At 30.4% G+C, this 16,869-nt stretch overlaps 1 protein-coding gene across 1 annotated transcript; it reads left to right on the forward strand.

Moving 5' to 3' along the window:
• Window positions 1-11,252: 11,252 nt before the first annotated feature.
• Window positions 11,253-15,325, forward strand: LOC130979755 (vesicle transport protein GOT1-like). The gene is made up of 7 exons (XM_057903291.1): window positions 11,253-11,471; window positions 12,878-12,946; window positions 13,821-13,912; window positions 14,019-14,099; window positions 14,177-14,274; window positions 14,350-14,431; window positions 14,845-15,325. The coding sequence occupies exons 2-7, from the start codon at window positions 12,916-12,918 to the stop codon at window positions 14,881-14,883; spliced, it is 423 nt and encodes a 140-aa protein (XP_057759274.1). The 5' UTR covers window positions 11,253-11,471; window positions 12,878-12,915; the 3' UTR covers window positions 14,884-15,325.
• Window positions 15,326-16,869: the final 1,544 nt, after the last annotated feature.

A 16,869-nucleotide genomic window follows, 5' to 3' on the forward strand; every position in this document is an offset into this window, starting at 1 on the left:
TTATCCCAACAAAGTCATGTCTGTCCCTAAATATTCTACTGCTTGTTCCTTCTTCTCATCTCAATTCACTTGCTTGTTTGTTTTCTTCATCATTGTAGCTGGAACTACTTCACCATGCTTAGCCAAAATTATTACCAACAACACCACCCGCTGCCATCGTCAGGTCTCAGTTGATTACTATGCAAGAACTTGTCCCAATGTAGAACAGCTTGTAGGGTCAGTTACCACCCAACAATTCAAAGAATCACCTGTTCCTGGACCTGCCACCATTAACCTCTTCTTCCATGATTGATTTGTAGAAATAAATGCTTTAGCTTTGCTTGCTTGCATGCATGTAATTATTGCATGCTTTACTGAAATGACTTAAACCCGTGAATGCAGGGGTGTGATGGATCTGTTCTAATAGCATCAAAGCAAGGAAGCAAAGAATTGGCAGAGAAAGATGCAGAGGTTAATAGAGAATTGAGAGTGAAAAGTTTTGAGACCGTGATGAAGGCTAAGGAAGCAGTAGAGAGAAAGTGTCCTGGTGTAGTTTCATGTGCGTCATTCTTGCAATTGCTGCAAGAGATTATGTGCACTTGGTAAGTAATCATTTCTTCGTTTCAGTTAATAAAAATACTTGATTACTACATTCTTTTTTCTTCTTCTATAACCTTCCTTGTTTTTCTTCAAGTGTGGCCACTTTGCAAACTATTCTCTTTCATAAGATCAAGAAAATTTTGCATAGAAATGGCATGAAGAATAGGCTTATTTGATATTAGAGAAATCAATATAGTGGTTATAAAATGGATGATGAAATTTTCTTCTCTTTTCTCTAAGTGCTTAGTTTCTTTCATAGTAGATTTACATCCAAACCGTTTACGAAGAAAAGTGTTTTAAAGAAAAACTTCTTGTTCCCCTAATTGAATAACAGAAAATTTGGGAAATACTAATGAAAAGGGTTAAAAAAAAAAATTAAATTATAGACCTAAAATTTTAAGCATTGTTGTCTTACAGAACTTATTAAACAAAAACAAAAAGAAGTCCCAGAAATCTAGAATATATTGCAGCTTTTCTGTTTGCCATTTTTTATGACAATAGATGTATATTTGAAAAAGTTGCATTGCTTTGGAACAGCTTTTTATTTTATTTTACCAGACAAACTAAAAGAAAACGCCCATTTTTTTCTTCCTAAATAAAGACAAAAAAGGTAGCAGTTATGTTGAATAAAATTCTCTTTCGATTAGCTAATTTATCCGCTGGAAAAGACACAAAATGGGTTAGGTATTTTGGTACTGACTGGCCTAGATTTGGGATATTCAAAGTATCCTAGGATGAGTTTGGCTTGTATTTTTGTTTTTAAATGTTTTCAATTTTAAACATTTTATAAGGAAAATAATAAAATAAAATATGAAAATAGAAAAACGAAACTTTTTTATTATTATTTTTTCTTCACAAAATCTAAAAATAAAAATATCCGAAAATGAAAATACAAATTAAAGGCACTCTTAGTATTTATATTTTATATCTAGGAAACAGACACATTGATCTTAACAATAAACAAACGGTAACGGTTAATACATAAGAATCTAGTGTCTTTTTTCTATATTGTTAATTGTAGTTTTACCATAGTTCTGAAAATCGAACCGGATCGACCGGTTTAACTAGGTTAATCGGAAATCGGTTACCAGGACGGTTCGGTTGACTTCAAAAACTGCCTGACAAAAAAATAGGTCAAAAAATCGGGCGAATCGACGGTTAATCGTTGAACCAATAAAATCGACCAATTTTTTAGAGGTTTTCTGGTTTAGTGACTCCCTCCAAAACGGCGCCGTTTTAACCCCTCTAAAAAAAAATAAAAAAAAACCCTAAATAGCTACCCGATGCCCAGTCTCCCCAGCCCCCAATCTCACTCGTCTCTTCTCTCTGAAAATTCATAGAAAGACAAAGAAAAGAGCCCTAGCGCCGTAGCTCCCCAGCCCCGAAACCCGCAACCACCGCAACCTCCACAGCCACCGCATCCCTGCAGCCCCGCAGCCACCACAGCCACCGCATCTCCTCTCCTTTGTTCAAGCTCTTTTTCTGTATTCGCTGGTATTGCCGTCTCTTCTGTCGCCGCCGTCACTCCCCTTCCTCTTCGCCGCTGTGTCTCCTTTCTCCCCTATTTGAGCTCCCTCCGATAATAGTTAATTTTGTTTATAATTTTATGTGATAATAGTTAATTAGTTTGCTAAATTAATTTTATTCATAATTTTCTGTGAAGTTTGTTGATTTTATTGTGGAGTTTGCTGATTTTAGTTTTATCATGAAATTTACCGAATTAATTTGTTCATAATTTTCCTGTGAAGTTTTCTGATTTTATTGTGGAGTTTGCTGATTTTAGTTTTATGGTGGAGTTTGTTGATTATTTTGTTGATTTTAGTTTTTTTTTTTGTACATTGAAGATGGAGCAATCACAAAAGATTAATTATATGAATTAATCATTCTAAAGGCTGGATTCTGAATTTTGGATTTTGTATGTAATTTGCAATTTGGATTTCAGAATTTTGGATTCAGATAAGCTTCTTAAGCCATGGCAAATTTCTCATCCAATTCAATCAATCATGGCATTCGTGGATATGTTCCTGTATTGATTTGCCTATTTTTTGTTTTCATTGGTACCATTTATATCTAAATAATAGAGAGATTGTGTTAATTAATATGAATATATTATCCCTGTTAATGTTTTTATTGAGCATCTTAACCTATCTAGTATTAGTGCTTCTAGTTTTATTGTAGAAAAAAAATTATATTATGCATTAAGAACAAATTGTATTCACCGTGTTTATCTCTCTAATTTTTGGTTCGGTGTTATGAGTTCTTATAATTGTGCAGTTGTAATTTTGTCTATGTTTAACTAGTATACATTAGTTAACCAAATCTTATTAATAATTTTTTTAAAAAAATTACTAATGTCAAATTTTGAGGTATAATACATTTTAGTCTCATGTTAAAATATAACTCTAAAATTATTTTTATGTTAAAATTTTTGACTTAGAAATTATTGAATTTAAATATTTAAAATTATATATTGAATTTTCAATAATTTTATTTAATATTTAATTAAATTGATTAAATTCCAGTTGAATCCCGGTCGAACCACTGAATTAGTAAATCAGTCGTCTCACCGGTTCGATTTTTGCAACTGAGTTTTACAGTGGCATGAGCAGGGTGACCACTTTCTTATACAGTGACATGAGCAAGGTGACCACTTTCTATGTCAATTTCAAATTTTATGACCAAAAAAACAAGGGTTAAAATTAATATTTAATTTAAAAGATATAAAAATAGATAAAATTTAGACAATAATTTATAAGCACAATAGAATTAGTCAACTTATATAATAGGAATTAAATATTTGAACTGTATTTAGTATAATATATTTGACTGAATTGATAAAAGCGCATTTTAAATAACGCTTTTTTATTATTTAGTATAATATTAATATAAAAAATTTATTTTGATATATTATCAGTATAAAATAATTTTATATAATATCATATTAATAAAAATAATTATTTTTTTATATTATACAATTGTATAAAATATTTTATATTATCAATACATTAAAATTAAACTTTTATTATAATATATTTATATTTTTTTTATAGTTTTACATACATTTTTAAGTTTGACTCTTGATTTGAACTTAAAAATTAAATGAGCCGAATTTGATTTTGAATAAACTCAATTTTTAATCTTATAGTTTATATTGAATTTTCATCCCAAATAGAAGCAATATCATCAGGGTAGCGGTCCGTTAATCTTTCAACATCTACAATGGAATCTAAGGGCTTTAGCTGCAGAGGAATGAACCCACTAGCGAACTTTTACGTCCTGCAAAACCCAACTGAATCCCATTTGCGGAAATCTCCGAGAATCTTCGGCTGCTGCATTATCAGAAACTTCATAGATATAGTCACTGTTGATTAACTCTTCAATAACAAAATTTGTAACAGACATCGTAATAGGATTTCTAAAAAATGTAAATAAAGAATAAGTTAATGTGAATAATTAGAATAGGTTTTAAGAAATCGAAATCTGCGCATTGAAAAAATGATATTAATTAAAATTTATACATTTAACGTAGGTTTTAACTCCATTTTCTTCGGTAAAGATTTCTTGATAGCCTGCTTTTCAAGTTTTGGAGGGCAGTTGTAAGAAACAGAAGAGAGTTCAAAGACAAAAATACATTAAATTCATTTCTGGATTCAACTGAACCACAATTAAACCATGTAGTGGACCAAAATTATCGGAATTTGTATAAGCAGTAAAACTTACACATCAATAAGTACTTCTTGTTTCGATTGCTGCACTGTTACTTCTTCGTAGGGCTGTTGTTGCGTTTCCAGATGGCTATTGCATTAAATAGTAAACATTTCAATAATTATTTCAAACTATTATCATATTCCATTAAAAATAATAAAAAGTATTTTATGAGCCCACCGAACCGAATTCCATTGATGCACTGAATAAAACATGATAAATAATGAAACAGCTAAAAAAGTATTGAACAAGATTCATGTGGTGAATAAATATTTATAAACTTACTCATTATCATAAATTTGCTGTGTTTGATTTTCTGGAGGGACATAGATGAAGTCATCTTTGATCAACTCTTTCTGAACAGAACTTGGAAGAGACAACGCAAGAGGAGGCCTAAGGAATGTAAACAAAGAAGAAGTTAATGTTGAATAATTAGAATTTGTTATGAGAAACGGGAATCTGCACATTGAAAAACTCACATTTCCAAAGGTTCAGAAAGAGATTCTTCTCGAAAGTCAATGATTTGTAGCTTAGAATCAGGTGTAGTACTAGTGACATTTAAACATGTTTTTCGTGTGATTAGTTAAACAAAAAATAATTACATAAATCTAAAAAAGTAACATAAATATTTTTAACTTACACTAGTGAAGTTTTAAAATTCTTTCTTGGATGGATTTTCTTTTTTCTAAAATATTTTACCGAGCTTTCTGGGGTCTTTTTCTTAGAAAAAAGATAACAAATTAAAATTAGAAACCAAAATTAAAAGCAGAGGTATAGAAACACATTAAATTCAATTTTGGGAGCCACTGAACCGAAAATAAAGCATGCAATGAACCAATTTACCTGGTATTGTCCGTGACATTTACAGACGTGTAGAGCTTGCTTGAGTCTGTAAGAGATGTTCGCTATCCAGATTTACAGTCGGCACTCTAAGCAAGATAAATAAATATTAGTAATTGAATCTAGATGAATTAGAAAAGGTTCTAGAAAAAGTAAGCAAAGAAAGAAAAAGAACTCGGTATAAGAAACTGAATCTTACGTCTACGAGAATTTATTTCGTGCCTTTGTTGAGTCAAACTGATCCAGAGCAATGTTTGTTGATTGAGTTCCATCATTTCTTTTCTTTAATCTCTTTTCTCTTATCGTCTCCAACACTTGTCTTCTTCTTTCCGCAACGTTGTCTTTTGCTTGTTCAGTTTCGAAAATTCATAAAATAAGTATCAAGGAACCTAAAACGAAAGTATCAATAAAAGAAAATATGATTCGAGAAACTTACTCCTTGTCAGATTGGGTTTTTTTTGCCACCCTTTGCGGTTATTTTCTTTTTATTATGGGTGTTTTCTCGATTTCTTTTTCTCTGCAAGACAGACAGACACCTCAAATTTATACCGGAGAAAAATATAATCAAGAACAAGACACTAACAATAAAGTCAACTAAACTGACAGACACCACTGAACTAAACTCAATTAAAGGGATGAACCGAAAATTAGAAGACCATTGAACCGAAAGCAATTCATTTGCTGAATAAAATGTGATACATATGCAATCAACAAAACATCTCAGAGAAATTACGCAATACTTACTGGCTTTCAGATTTGCTTGTGCTCTTTGAATCTGTTGGCACAAGCTTCCTTTTTTGTTTTGTTTTTTAACCACCTTCTGTGGTTGTTTTCTTTTCTTTATGCCAGTTTTTTCAATTTCTTCGTCTCTGCAATACATAAGAACAAGCGCATAAGAACAAATTTAAGCAAATACAATTTAAATGAAATCAATATGAACATTAAAATTACTGGTTTTTGGATTCACTTTTGCTTTTTGAATCCGTGGGAATGCTTTCAGTTTCACTTGTTGTTTCTGAATCTGTCTCAACAAGCTTTTGTTTTTTAACCACCTTCTTTTGTCTTGTTCTCTTTGCTAGTGGTATTTTGTCGGATTCGAATTTAGATTCAGATTCAGAAAATCTTTCTTCTTTCGAAGAAGAATCCAGATCGACAATTTTCTTTTTTGTTTTCTTTCCTTTTTCTTTCTTATCTAACTTCCTTGTTTTTGTTTTTTCCTTGTTTTTATCCTTTCTATACAGAAGTCCCTAAAACAGAAATAAGGACTCAATTATTTAATGAGAAATACAGTAACAATCATTTGAATTAACATGAGCAACCCACTTAACTGAATGATACTAATGTGCTGAATAAAACGCCATAAAACATAATAATTATTTAATGATCAAAAAATATTTTTGCATGCACAAGGACTCAATTGAACACACTAACAATCAGGTGAACCAAAGGGAGCAAGCCCACCGAACCGAACAAGATTCATATGGTGAATAAAACGTGACAAACATTTAATCATCAAGAAAAGTATTTCTGAATGCACAAGGATTCAAATGAACACACTAACAATTAAGTGAACCAAAGGGAGCAAGCCCACCGAACCGAACAAGACTCATATGGTGAATAATACGTGACAAACATTTAATCATCAAGAAAATTATTTCTGAATGCACAAAGATTCAAACAAACAAACTAATAGGACAAATAAATTAATTATAACATAAAACACAAGTTTATTTAGTTAGTAGAGTATTTTAGAAGCATTTGAAACAAAATTTTAGGAAAAATTTTAGTAGAGCATTTACCAATAGTTCTGTTGCTTCGTTAGAAATCCGATCGAGCATCATTTGCTTTGTCCAATGGGCCACCCACGGTGCCGGGGGAGCATTAGGTCCGAATGGGCGAGGGAACTTGGTTTCATGGAAGTATATCAGCATCAACACAAAAACACAGCCATCAACGGACTGTTTCCTTCCCTTTTTCTTGTTTTCAATTCCTTTCATCAAGAAGTTGAGCACGTGTTTTGCCCAATCCCACTCCCGAATGTTGTCCACATGAAAGATCGGTGACTTATGGATCGGAGAGGCCACACTTACCATCGTCGGCACCAAGAAGCACTTTTGTATGAAGACAACAAAAGTCCTCTTGAATTTTTTTCGGTTCTCCTCCCATTCAACGCTCATATCTAGCACATTCTTTGTCTTTCGGATTCAGTTTGGTGTAATCAACCTTTTTATCAAAACGATTCCCTACAATATTTTAATAGCAAAAATCAGCCAAAAAGGCTTAGTTTGATTTTCTGTACACCGATGAACTGAAAATAAGCAGTAAGTGGAAAGTGTATTAGTGTCGTTGTTTATCCCAGCGCAACTGCTACTTTCTGAGGAGTTATGTATATTTTCCCCTGGAAAGTTTTCAAGTATCCCTTAGTGTCATCATAGCAATCAATCAATTTTCTCAAGAGGGCGTGAGAGACATTCATTTCCGGGACATGTGCCAGGGCACCAAATCCCATTTCTTCCACTATATTTTTCTTTTTCTGACTCATATCCCTGGACATTGTTGCTATTGCCTTTGTTTGGCATCTGCAATCATGAGTTTTCTACAAGTTTTGAAACAGAACGTGATGATATATTTATAATACAAAATAGATATTATTTGAATGAAAGCGGATAAATATATTTAATGTGCTTACATTATAGTGCGGCTTCTCCTTCTTTGTCACCATTGTCTTGTTCTGTTTTGCTGTAATGAAAAAATTTGGTCAATACTTCACTCAATACACCGATAAGCACAAGCATGTATATCTTAATCAAGTCGATTAAAATGTTACAGGCCATTGAACCAAAACTTATTCATGCACAGAATCAAACATGATAAATAATGAAATAGCTAGGAAATGATTGCTGCATGCTATCACAATAATCTTAAACCCTGAACAAAGTAAAAGGAGGCCACCGGGCCGAACAACATTCATTTGGTGAATAAATCGTTATCAACTTTCAATAATCAAGAATAGTATTTCTCCATGCAAAAGAAGTACTGAATAGAGTAACAACCAAGTACAAAGCCCTAGTTACACTATCCACTGAATTGAATGAAACTAAAAACAAATATCATTCAAAACCCTAGTTATACTGTAAAAATGTAATCACAATAACCCTAAACCTTGGACGCATTAAATATCAAGTAAATCAAAATCACAAAGGCCACCAAACCGAACAATGTTCATGTGGCGAATAAATGGTGATCAACTTTCAATCAACAAGAATAGTATTTCTCCATACAAAAGAAGTACTGAACAGAGTAACAACCAATTTCAAAGCCCTAATTGAACTATCCACCGAACTAAATGAAAATAACAACAAATCTCATTCAAAGCCCTAGTTATACTATAAAAATGCAATCACAGTAACCCTAAACCCTGAACAAAGTAAAAGAAGGCCACCGAACCAAATATTGTTTATGTGGTGAATAAATGGTGATCAACTTTTAGTCAACAAGAATAATATTTCTCCATGCAAAAGAAGTACTGAATAGAGTAACAATCAATTTCAAAGCCCTAGTTATACTATCTACTGAACTGAATGAAAATAACAACAAATTTCATTCCAAGCCCTAGTTATACTGTAAAAATACAATCACAATAGTTTGATCTACTAAACGAAGCAAATCAATCTAGTAAACCTAAAATGCAACTAAGAGAAATGCGACATTGCAAGATTTCAAATGAACAGTAGTTTTTCTCATACCTTTGGTAGTCTCTGCTGCTGTTTTCGTTCGTTTTTGGTTTTTTCTTGCCAAATCTTCTCGCGATTCTTCTCCAGTAGTGATTTCGCAGAGAACGTGACTGAAGTTTGAGTGATTTTGAGAGAGATTCAAAGAAAAGGAGCGGTTTCGTGTTGAGGAAGAAGTAACGTTTTTTCATAATGAACGCAAAGTAACGAAGAGTTTTCGGACGCATGTTTTCACTCGTCATTAATGCGCATAACTCTATTTAGACTTGGATCAATTTAATTACATGGTTACATGGATGTGTAACATACCTGACAATATTATTGTCAGCATAATGAACATAAGAACTATTCCTTTTGCCATCTTAATTACCTTTGAAAAGAAATAAAGATTTACAAACTATATATATAGGCATACAACAAAACATAGCATTTTGTAACAATTGTTTTTATTAAAATCTAAATAAAGTTGTTACATATTAGTACACTTTTTTTTTTAAACAAAAGTTGGTCATTATTGTTACAAAATAAGAATAATGAGCATACTTGCAGTTATGTTCGTTATTATTATTTTGTATCGAGTAGTCGTCTATGTCATCCAATGTTTTGATGCGGAAAAGAGTTACAATAGATAAAATTATATATAATATGTCACTTTAAAGTTTAAATATAAAAAAAATAAGATGTACATATTTGCACAAATTCTTTTTTAATCAAATTGTGGCTAAGCAACCCAAAAATATGGGTGCGTCTTAAATGAGCTTAATAATTTTGTGTGCATTGAATATATATATATATTTTTTTAAAATAATTAGATTTTATTATATAAAAATTAGAAGTAGTTATAAAAGGAAAATATTAGCAGATTTTATATACATAAAACATATTTGAATATAAATAATAAATATATTTTTATTTTTACAAAAAATATTTAAATAAATGAATACATAACATATTAATATATAAATTTTTTTATTAAATAAATTAAATAAGTATCAAGTAACATCTTTTTTATTAAATAAAATCAATAAGTATGAACTAACATTTTTTATTAAACTAAAACAAATTTATATTAAAATGTTTCTTTTTATTACAATATACAAAATAATCAATTTATTTATATTACTTGACAGATGATAGGTTATTTTATATTAGCATTTAAAACATCTCAAGTATTTATTTTTTAAAATATTATTACGCAATATAGAATTATACAAATATTATTAAAAAAATATTTATTTAAAAAATATACATTAATTACATAGAAAAGTTTAACTTTAAGAATAAAATTTAATATTTAATTTTTAACTTTGTTATTTTTTATTTATACTTGTCTCACTTAATTTAATTAAGTTAGATTAACAACTAAAGATCAGTTATGATATAAATCTATAAATTTTGTTCTTAAACCATCATAATTAAGATAGGACATACTGTATTTTTGTAATTAATTTTTTTTTCATCCCATAATTTTTGCTTTTTGTAGAAATGAATGTTTAACTATATTTAAAAAAGTGAAAATAATGTTGTTTATTTTCTATTTTTATTTTTTTAGAGTATAAATAAAAAAATTCAAAATATTTTCTTAAAAAGTTTGAAAAAATAAAAAATCAATATTTTTATGTATTATACACAGTATTTTAAATAAAATGCATGTTTATAAATATCGGGATAAAAAATTGTAATATATAATTATATATTTTTAGCAACAGTAATTATTTAATATTCTTTAACTATTTATCAAGTAATATAAAATAATTTTATTATTTTATAATTTTACAATTAAAAATAATATTTTAATATAAATTTCTTAATATTAAAATTTTTTTATTGCATATAAAAAATATTTTTGTATGCATTTATATGTTTTATATTTATTTATTTAAAAAATTACACTTGCTATTTTAAAATATTATATATTAAAATATATTTATATATATATGTATTAATTATGGATATTTTTAATTTATAAAAAAATATCCAGTTAAATTAAAATTTTTTATATTAAAAAAGACTTAATTACAAAATTAAAAGTAGTGTAATAATTTAATTAAAAAAATAAATATTTAATTATAAATTTAGTGAAATTATAAAAATTAATAAAATAATTAAATTTTTTAAAAATAAAAATAAAATTCTAGAGATCAATATTTTATTTTTTATATATTTTTTAAATAGTTATTTAAATATTTTAATAAAATTTTAGATTAAATACATAAATAATTTGTATATACAAAAATAAAGTGATACTGTTAACTTTATCTCATGTTAATAATTGAGAATCGTTTGATTTGATTAAATTTTTATCTAATAACTCTCTATATAGACTTGTTACTTGACTCTTTCTTTTTTAAATATATCTATGAAAGATAAAAGATTGTTTTTATAAGCGTGTTAAAAATATGGGACATTTTGGTTTAAAAAAAAAGCGCAATAAAGTAAGGGAAATTGAAAAGGAAGCTAGTGCCTGGTGGGGTGAAATTGGAAATAGCAGACCAAAACAAAACGAAACGAAACGGCGTCGTGAAAGCACCGCTTGGAACTGGAAGTAGAGGAAACGTTCATCTTTTACATCTTCGATTGCCGATTGCCGATTTCCATCTCGATTCGATAAAGCAGGTGAGACATATTTACTTTTTATTTGAATGCACTCGTCATTTCTACGGATAATTTGGGCTTATTTTTTTTCATGTTTATTGCACTGAATTTGACGGATCTGGTATTGCTTCTGTGTAATTGTATCGTTGTTGATGCATTCTTCTAAGTTCTATATGTGAGTGGTAGGGGGAATTTGATATTTAGATTTACATTTGGTACATTCAATTTTTGGTTTCCATAGCTTCTTATGAAAAATAGGAGCAATCCTTGTTTTGCAGTTTTGATGACTTAGCTGTTTGTATTGGCAAGTCGCCAACTGCTTTCCGAGCAATATCCATTTCATGCTTCTCCTCCTTTATAACGAAACTATTTAATTATGATACATAATTGATGTGGAGTGAAGGGACTAAAGAAAGAAGTAACTTATGGATACTTATAAATGTGACTGTAATCAACTTCCTCCAAATACGTAAAAAGAAAAATTATGCATATGAAACTTTTTCCAGCTAATGCTAATCCAAAGATTTTAGAATATCATCTCCTCACATTGAAAATGCACAGAAACATGTTTCCCTCCAGGGTCAGAGTTATGTTCAACCATCCGACTACCATGCTTTTGTTATAGTTTCTGAAAATTGGAAAAGCACCTACGCCCTTGATTTTTGTTTTTTTGTTTTTGGGTTTTGGGGGGGGGGGGGGGGTGGGGGGTTTACATCCTGAGATAATTTGCTCAAGCAAGCATGAACAAGCCGTAATGGAAAAAAACATGTCTGCAATGGTATAGATTTATAGTAGTAATTATGAACCATGGCAATTTACAGTAACTACTTTTCTTATTGACTGCATTTATTCCTTGTTAGCAAGGGTGTGACACAAAAACGATTAAGCAGTGCCAACTGCATGACTCTTTAGTCTTTAGGTAATAGGAATTTAATATAGATCTTCACATTCTATTTTTTGTGTATAAGTGTTTCATGTCTTCATAAGTCCATTCCAACTTATCTATACTTAATCAACAAAACCTTATCTATCGTCATAACATGAAATGACAAAATAAATACTCAGCCTCAATTTCCAAAAGAATGAGGTTTCCAACAGCCTAACTCTTCAAACAACACGTCTAGTTGAATAAAACAAAGTATGGTAATCAAGCCTATGAAATTCCTTGAATTTTTTTATGAGATGGGAGGGATGGGAAAGTTTTTCAAACAAAGTCAAGGGGAAAAATTAGTAGTTACATCTTGCTTGTTCAGTGGAACAAGAAATGTTTTCCATAGGAAATGTTTAATAGATAACCCTCTCTGGATCTTTTTCCTAGGTTTTGATTTTTCAGCTGTTGTTCTGTATTATCTTTGGATTGACTGTTCTACATAGAGATTATGATTCACATTCAATTATTGACCAAGTTTAGTTATTATACGTTTCAGATAAGGAAAGGGGCTTGAACATCTGAATTGTTGGTAAAATGGTTTCCTTTGAGATGAATGATCGCAAGAGTAAGTGAAACAGATATATTTTGTTGTAGCAATCATAATATTTTTTGTTGTAGATTATTGTGGATTTATATATAATTCCTTATCTTGGGTCCCCTTAATAGTCAGCAAGAGAAATTTAAGGGTAATTTCTGAGTTTGTTTCAAATCTTTTAGATTATTAGACAAATTAATCACTAATAAAATGAAAGGACAACTTATTACTTTTTTTTCAGTAGTGTGGTTGATGGATTAACTTGTTTGAAATTTTGAAATATTTTATTAAGGATTAATTCGTCATACATTCTAAGATATCAGGACCAATTTGCCAGTCTGTTTTTTATGGGACTAAGTTGTCTGAACTAAAAATTGTTAGGGACCATTTGGGGTATTACTCAGAATTAAACTAGGAATTATGTGAAAGACTTATTTCAGAGTTTCGTTGTATACATTTTTTCTTAAAAGTGCTTCAGTGAAATTAGTACCTCGTGGTCCTATTCATACCAGTGTTCTAGTATGACACTAGACATGTTAGACGCATCACAATTTATCATTTGCGATGAAAATGATCCTATTGTGTAAGCGAAAGAATTAATCAGAAATGATTGTGATTTCATCCAAATATTTTCCCCAGTTGATTGGTTAAAATCAATTGTACCACCTAGTGGAACTAATTGGATGTGAATAATATGATGCTCTAGTTTGCGTGACATATAACCTTTTGACTTTGCTCTCATGCTCTGCCATTATGGCTACTACAAGATTGATTTGACCAAACTGTGTATTGGTCATTTTGATGTTATGTAGTTGGAATCTAGTTCATGTCCTATTTTTCACATGTTACAATTCTGTTATCTTAATATTTTTAATTTAACATATGTGATTGGCATATGGTACAGAGATTGGATTAGGGTTAACTGGATTTGGTATATTTTTCTCATTCCTTGGGGTAGTCTTCTTCTTCGATAAGGGATTACTAGCCATGGGAAACGTAAGTTTCATGCTATTTCAGGCTTCTCGCTTAGGTACAATTTCTTGTCATTGTTTCTCTTGTTAACGTCTTTTGATGATGCCTTAATCCTTGTCACTCAAATCAGATCCTGTTTGTTTCTGGAGTGTCCTTAACCATCGGCCTGAAATCCACTATGCAATTCTTTATGAAACGAAGTAATTTCAAGGTAAATTTGTTGCACTTCCTCCCTTTCCCCTCTGGTAAATTTCTAGCACTAACTTTTATCATCTCTCTCTTTTTAAGGGAACAATCTCATTTGGTATTGGATTCTTGATCCTCATAATGGGATGGCCTATTTTGGGCATGATCATTGAGGCTTATGGATTCATCGTACTATTCAGGTTTAGTGGAATTTGGAAGACATTGTTGTGTTTTAAGTTCTATTCTTGAAGCTAACCATGGATTAAACTGTGCAGTGGTTTCTGGCCTACACTGGCTGTTTTCTTACAGAAGATTCCCATTCTTGGTTGGTTGTTTCAACAGCCATATGTTCGATCGGTAGGTATTTGTGATGAAAATTGAAATGCTTTTACTAGCTGCTATTTAACTGATTTTAATGTAATCATCCGATGCATTTAACCATGCTGATATAGTGCCATATTAAAAGCTCATGTTCATGTCAATCATCAATAGATCTACATTATTTATGAATGGTTGGAGACTTGGGGCACCTTGATTATCATTGAGTGGTGTAAAAGACAATGGCAAAACCTATATACACAGTGCTTCAAAACTAAACTCTTCTGAATCAATAAAGCTCTGTTGAGCTATCTATACAATGTTGAACAATTTGATGTTTTTTTTTTTTTTTCCAGATTTTGTTTTGCTGATGTTGAAGCCTTTTGCATTCATTTGCAGAAAAATGCTGAACTTGTTCATATTGAGAATGCTAATTTTCTGTTATATTGCAGTTGTTTGACAGGTATAGGGGCCGGCGAGTACCTATTTAAGCCATGAATCAATGGAAACATTGTGTAGCTGCTAGCAAGCGTGTTTATCAGTGCATGTAAAGAAAAATACTCTCATATGGGAGATACCTGACTGAATTGTGTTGGCACTCTGATGGTAGAAAATGATTTCAATTTTACATGATACTCATAGAGTGCAAAGGAAAATTAAGAAAAAAAAGGTTTTGGCTTTCACTTGTTTTGGCCCCGTTAAGATTTTAATGCATAATGCGGAATCAATGAATCAATGATCTTGGGAGTTATAAGTTATATATCTGCATTTTATGTCACTATTCCAACTAGACACATTGGGGAAGAAGCATCATTTGTGTGGGCGGTTCCATGTTTCACAGCCATCAAATGTATAGTGATTTTTTAATGAATATTAAATTGATTTTTTATTTTTTATTTTTAAATCAGTCGTAGCATAGAATTTCTTTTTAAACTGTGTCATTATTTATTCCATTATTTGTCATATCTTTTTTTTTTTTTTTTTTTGCCCTCGTGTAATCCACCACTCTTTGTCAGTTAACTAGCGTGATAACCCGTGCAATGCACGGGCTTCATGTAATCTAAAGTCCTTTAAAAGAAAAAATACTAAGAATATAACTAAAATATTTTCTATAAAGATAGATATATTGTATTAAATTTGGATAATAACAAAATTATCACTATATTAAAATAAAACAATAGAATACAACAATTACTCAATATGTCAATGAACAGTATAACATGTTTTGTAAGATAATAAAATATAATAAAAATTATTAGACACTACAAAAACAAAAACAAAAAGTCCAACAGAAATGTAGTTTTCTATTATGCATAATCTTAACAACATAGATTGTCAAGATACCTATTCATAGCAAAACAAAATATTTACAATATATATAAATTTGTTCATTAATCAAAAAATAAAACATATCCAAAACAATTTAACATATAGTTCAAAATATCTATCAAACAGAGTTATACATAGGAAGCCTAACATCGCTGAATCGACAACTCTATCTGGCGGTTAGGTATTGAGTCGAGTTTCAAGGTAATGTTGTCGCCCTCCTTTAAATTGTATACTCTACAATATTCATTCCACCCGATCCCAAACTTCCATTCTCCATCTCTTCCTCCACTTTTTAGTAAGTGGAAAAAGAACACATTCTTCTCTACATTGGAACGTGGACCAGTGATCGTCCAAATCGAACCATCTCCAGATAGTTTAAGATACGCAGCAAATTTCGAAGCCAAATACTGCAATGAATAATTCATAATTAAGGTAAACATAATATTTTCATACACAATGAATAACAAATTTAGGAAGAATATTTAATAAGCTTGCAAGAAAAAAAAAAAGAAATCACTCTTTTGAGATCAACTTACCAGTCTAGATTGACCCAGATCCGAAGTTGTGATGGTCTTTTCATAATAAACATCTGGAGTATATCTAGTTCATGATAATTTAAACATGTTAGTCACCACATTAAAAAATACCGATCTATACCATGATATTAAAATCCAAAACACAAGAAAAAAGTTACATTTAGCATTACCTATGATCAGACAATTCATTTGTCTCGTTAGTTTGTTCGTTGCCCTCCATTGATAAAGTGCTTCCACCAGACAAATCTATCGGATTATGCGGATTATCCCCTACCAGTGTCCCATCTTGATCATTGTTTTCATCACCGTCTGATGAAAACTCATCATCAGATGATTCAGACCCAGATAGAACCATCACATCAGGTGATGAGTCCTCATCAATCCTGATATACTTTATGTGAAACACTCTTGATACATTATCAAGTGTCTCTAGGTCCATTAGCTCAGGTACATATGAGTGAGAGGATCAAAAAACACCATGATATAACAATCATTTAGGATGTTAATTAATATTATATTTAATAAAAAAACACCATACTAATTTGATTATTAATACAAAAAAAAAGAAAAAAATAACTAAATAGTTCATATTTATTTACAGCAACTATTCAT

This window comes from Arachis stenosperma, chromosome 5, assembly GCF_014773155.1.
Source record: "Arachis stenosperma cultivar V10309 chromosome 5, arast.V10309.gnm1.PFL2, whole genome shotgun sequence".
NCBI classification, from domain to species: Eukaryota; Viridiplantae; Streptophyta; class Magnoliopsida; order Fabales; family Fabaceae; genus Arachis; species Arachis stenosperma.

Coding starts and splice junctions, on each gene's coding strand:
- LOC130979755 (XM_057903291.1), top strand. CDS start 12,916: ATGGTTTCCTTTGAGATGAATGATCGCAAGA. Junction 12,947..13,820: donor TGAGATGAATGATCGCAAGA/GTAAGTGAAACA, acceptor CATATGGTACAG/AGATTGGATTAGGGTTAACT. Junction 14,432..14,844: donor AACAGCCATATGTTCGATCG/GTAGGTATTTGT, acceptor GTTATATTGCAG/TTGTTTGACAGGTATAGGGG.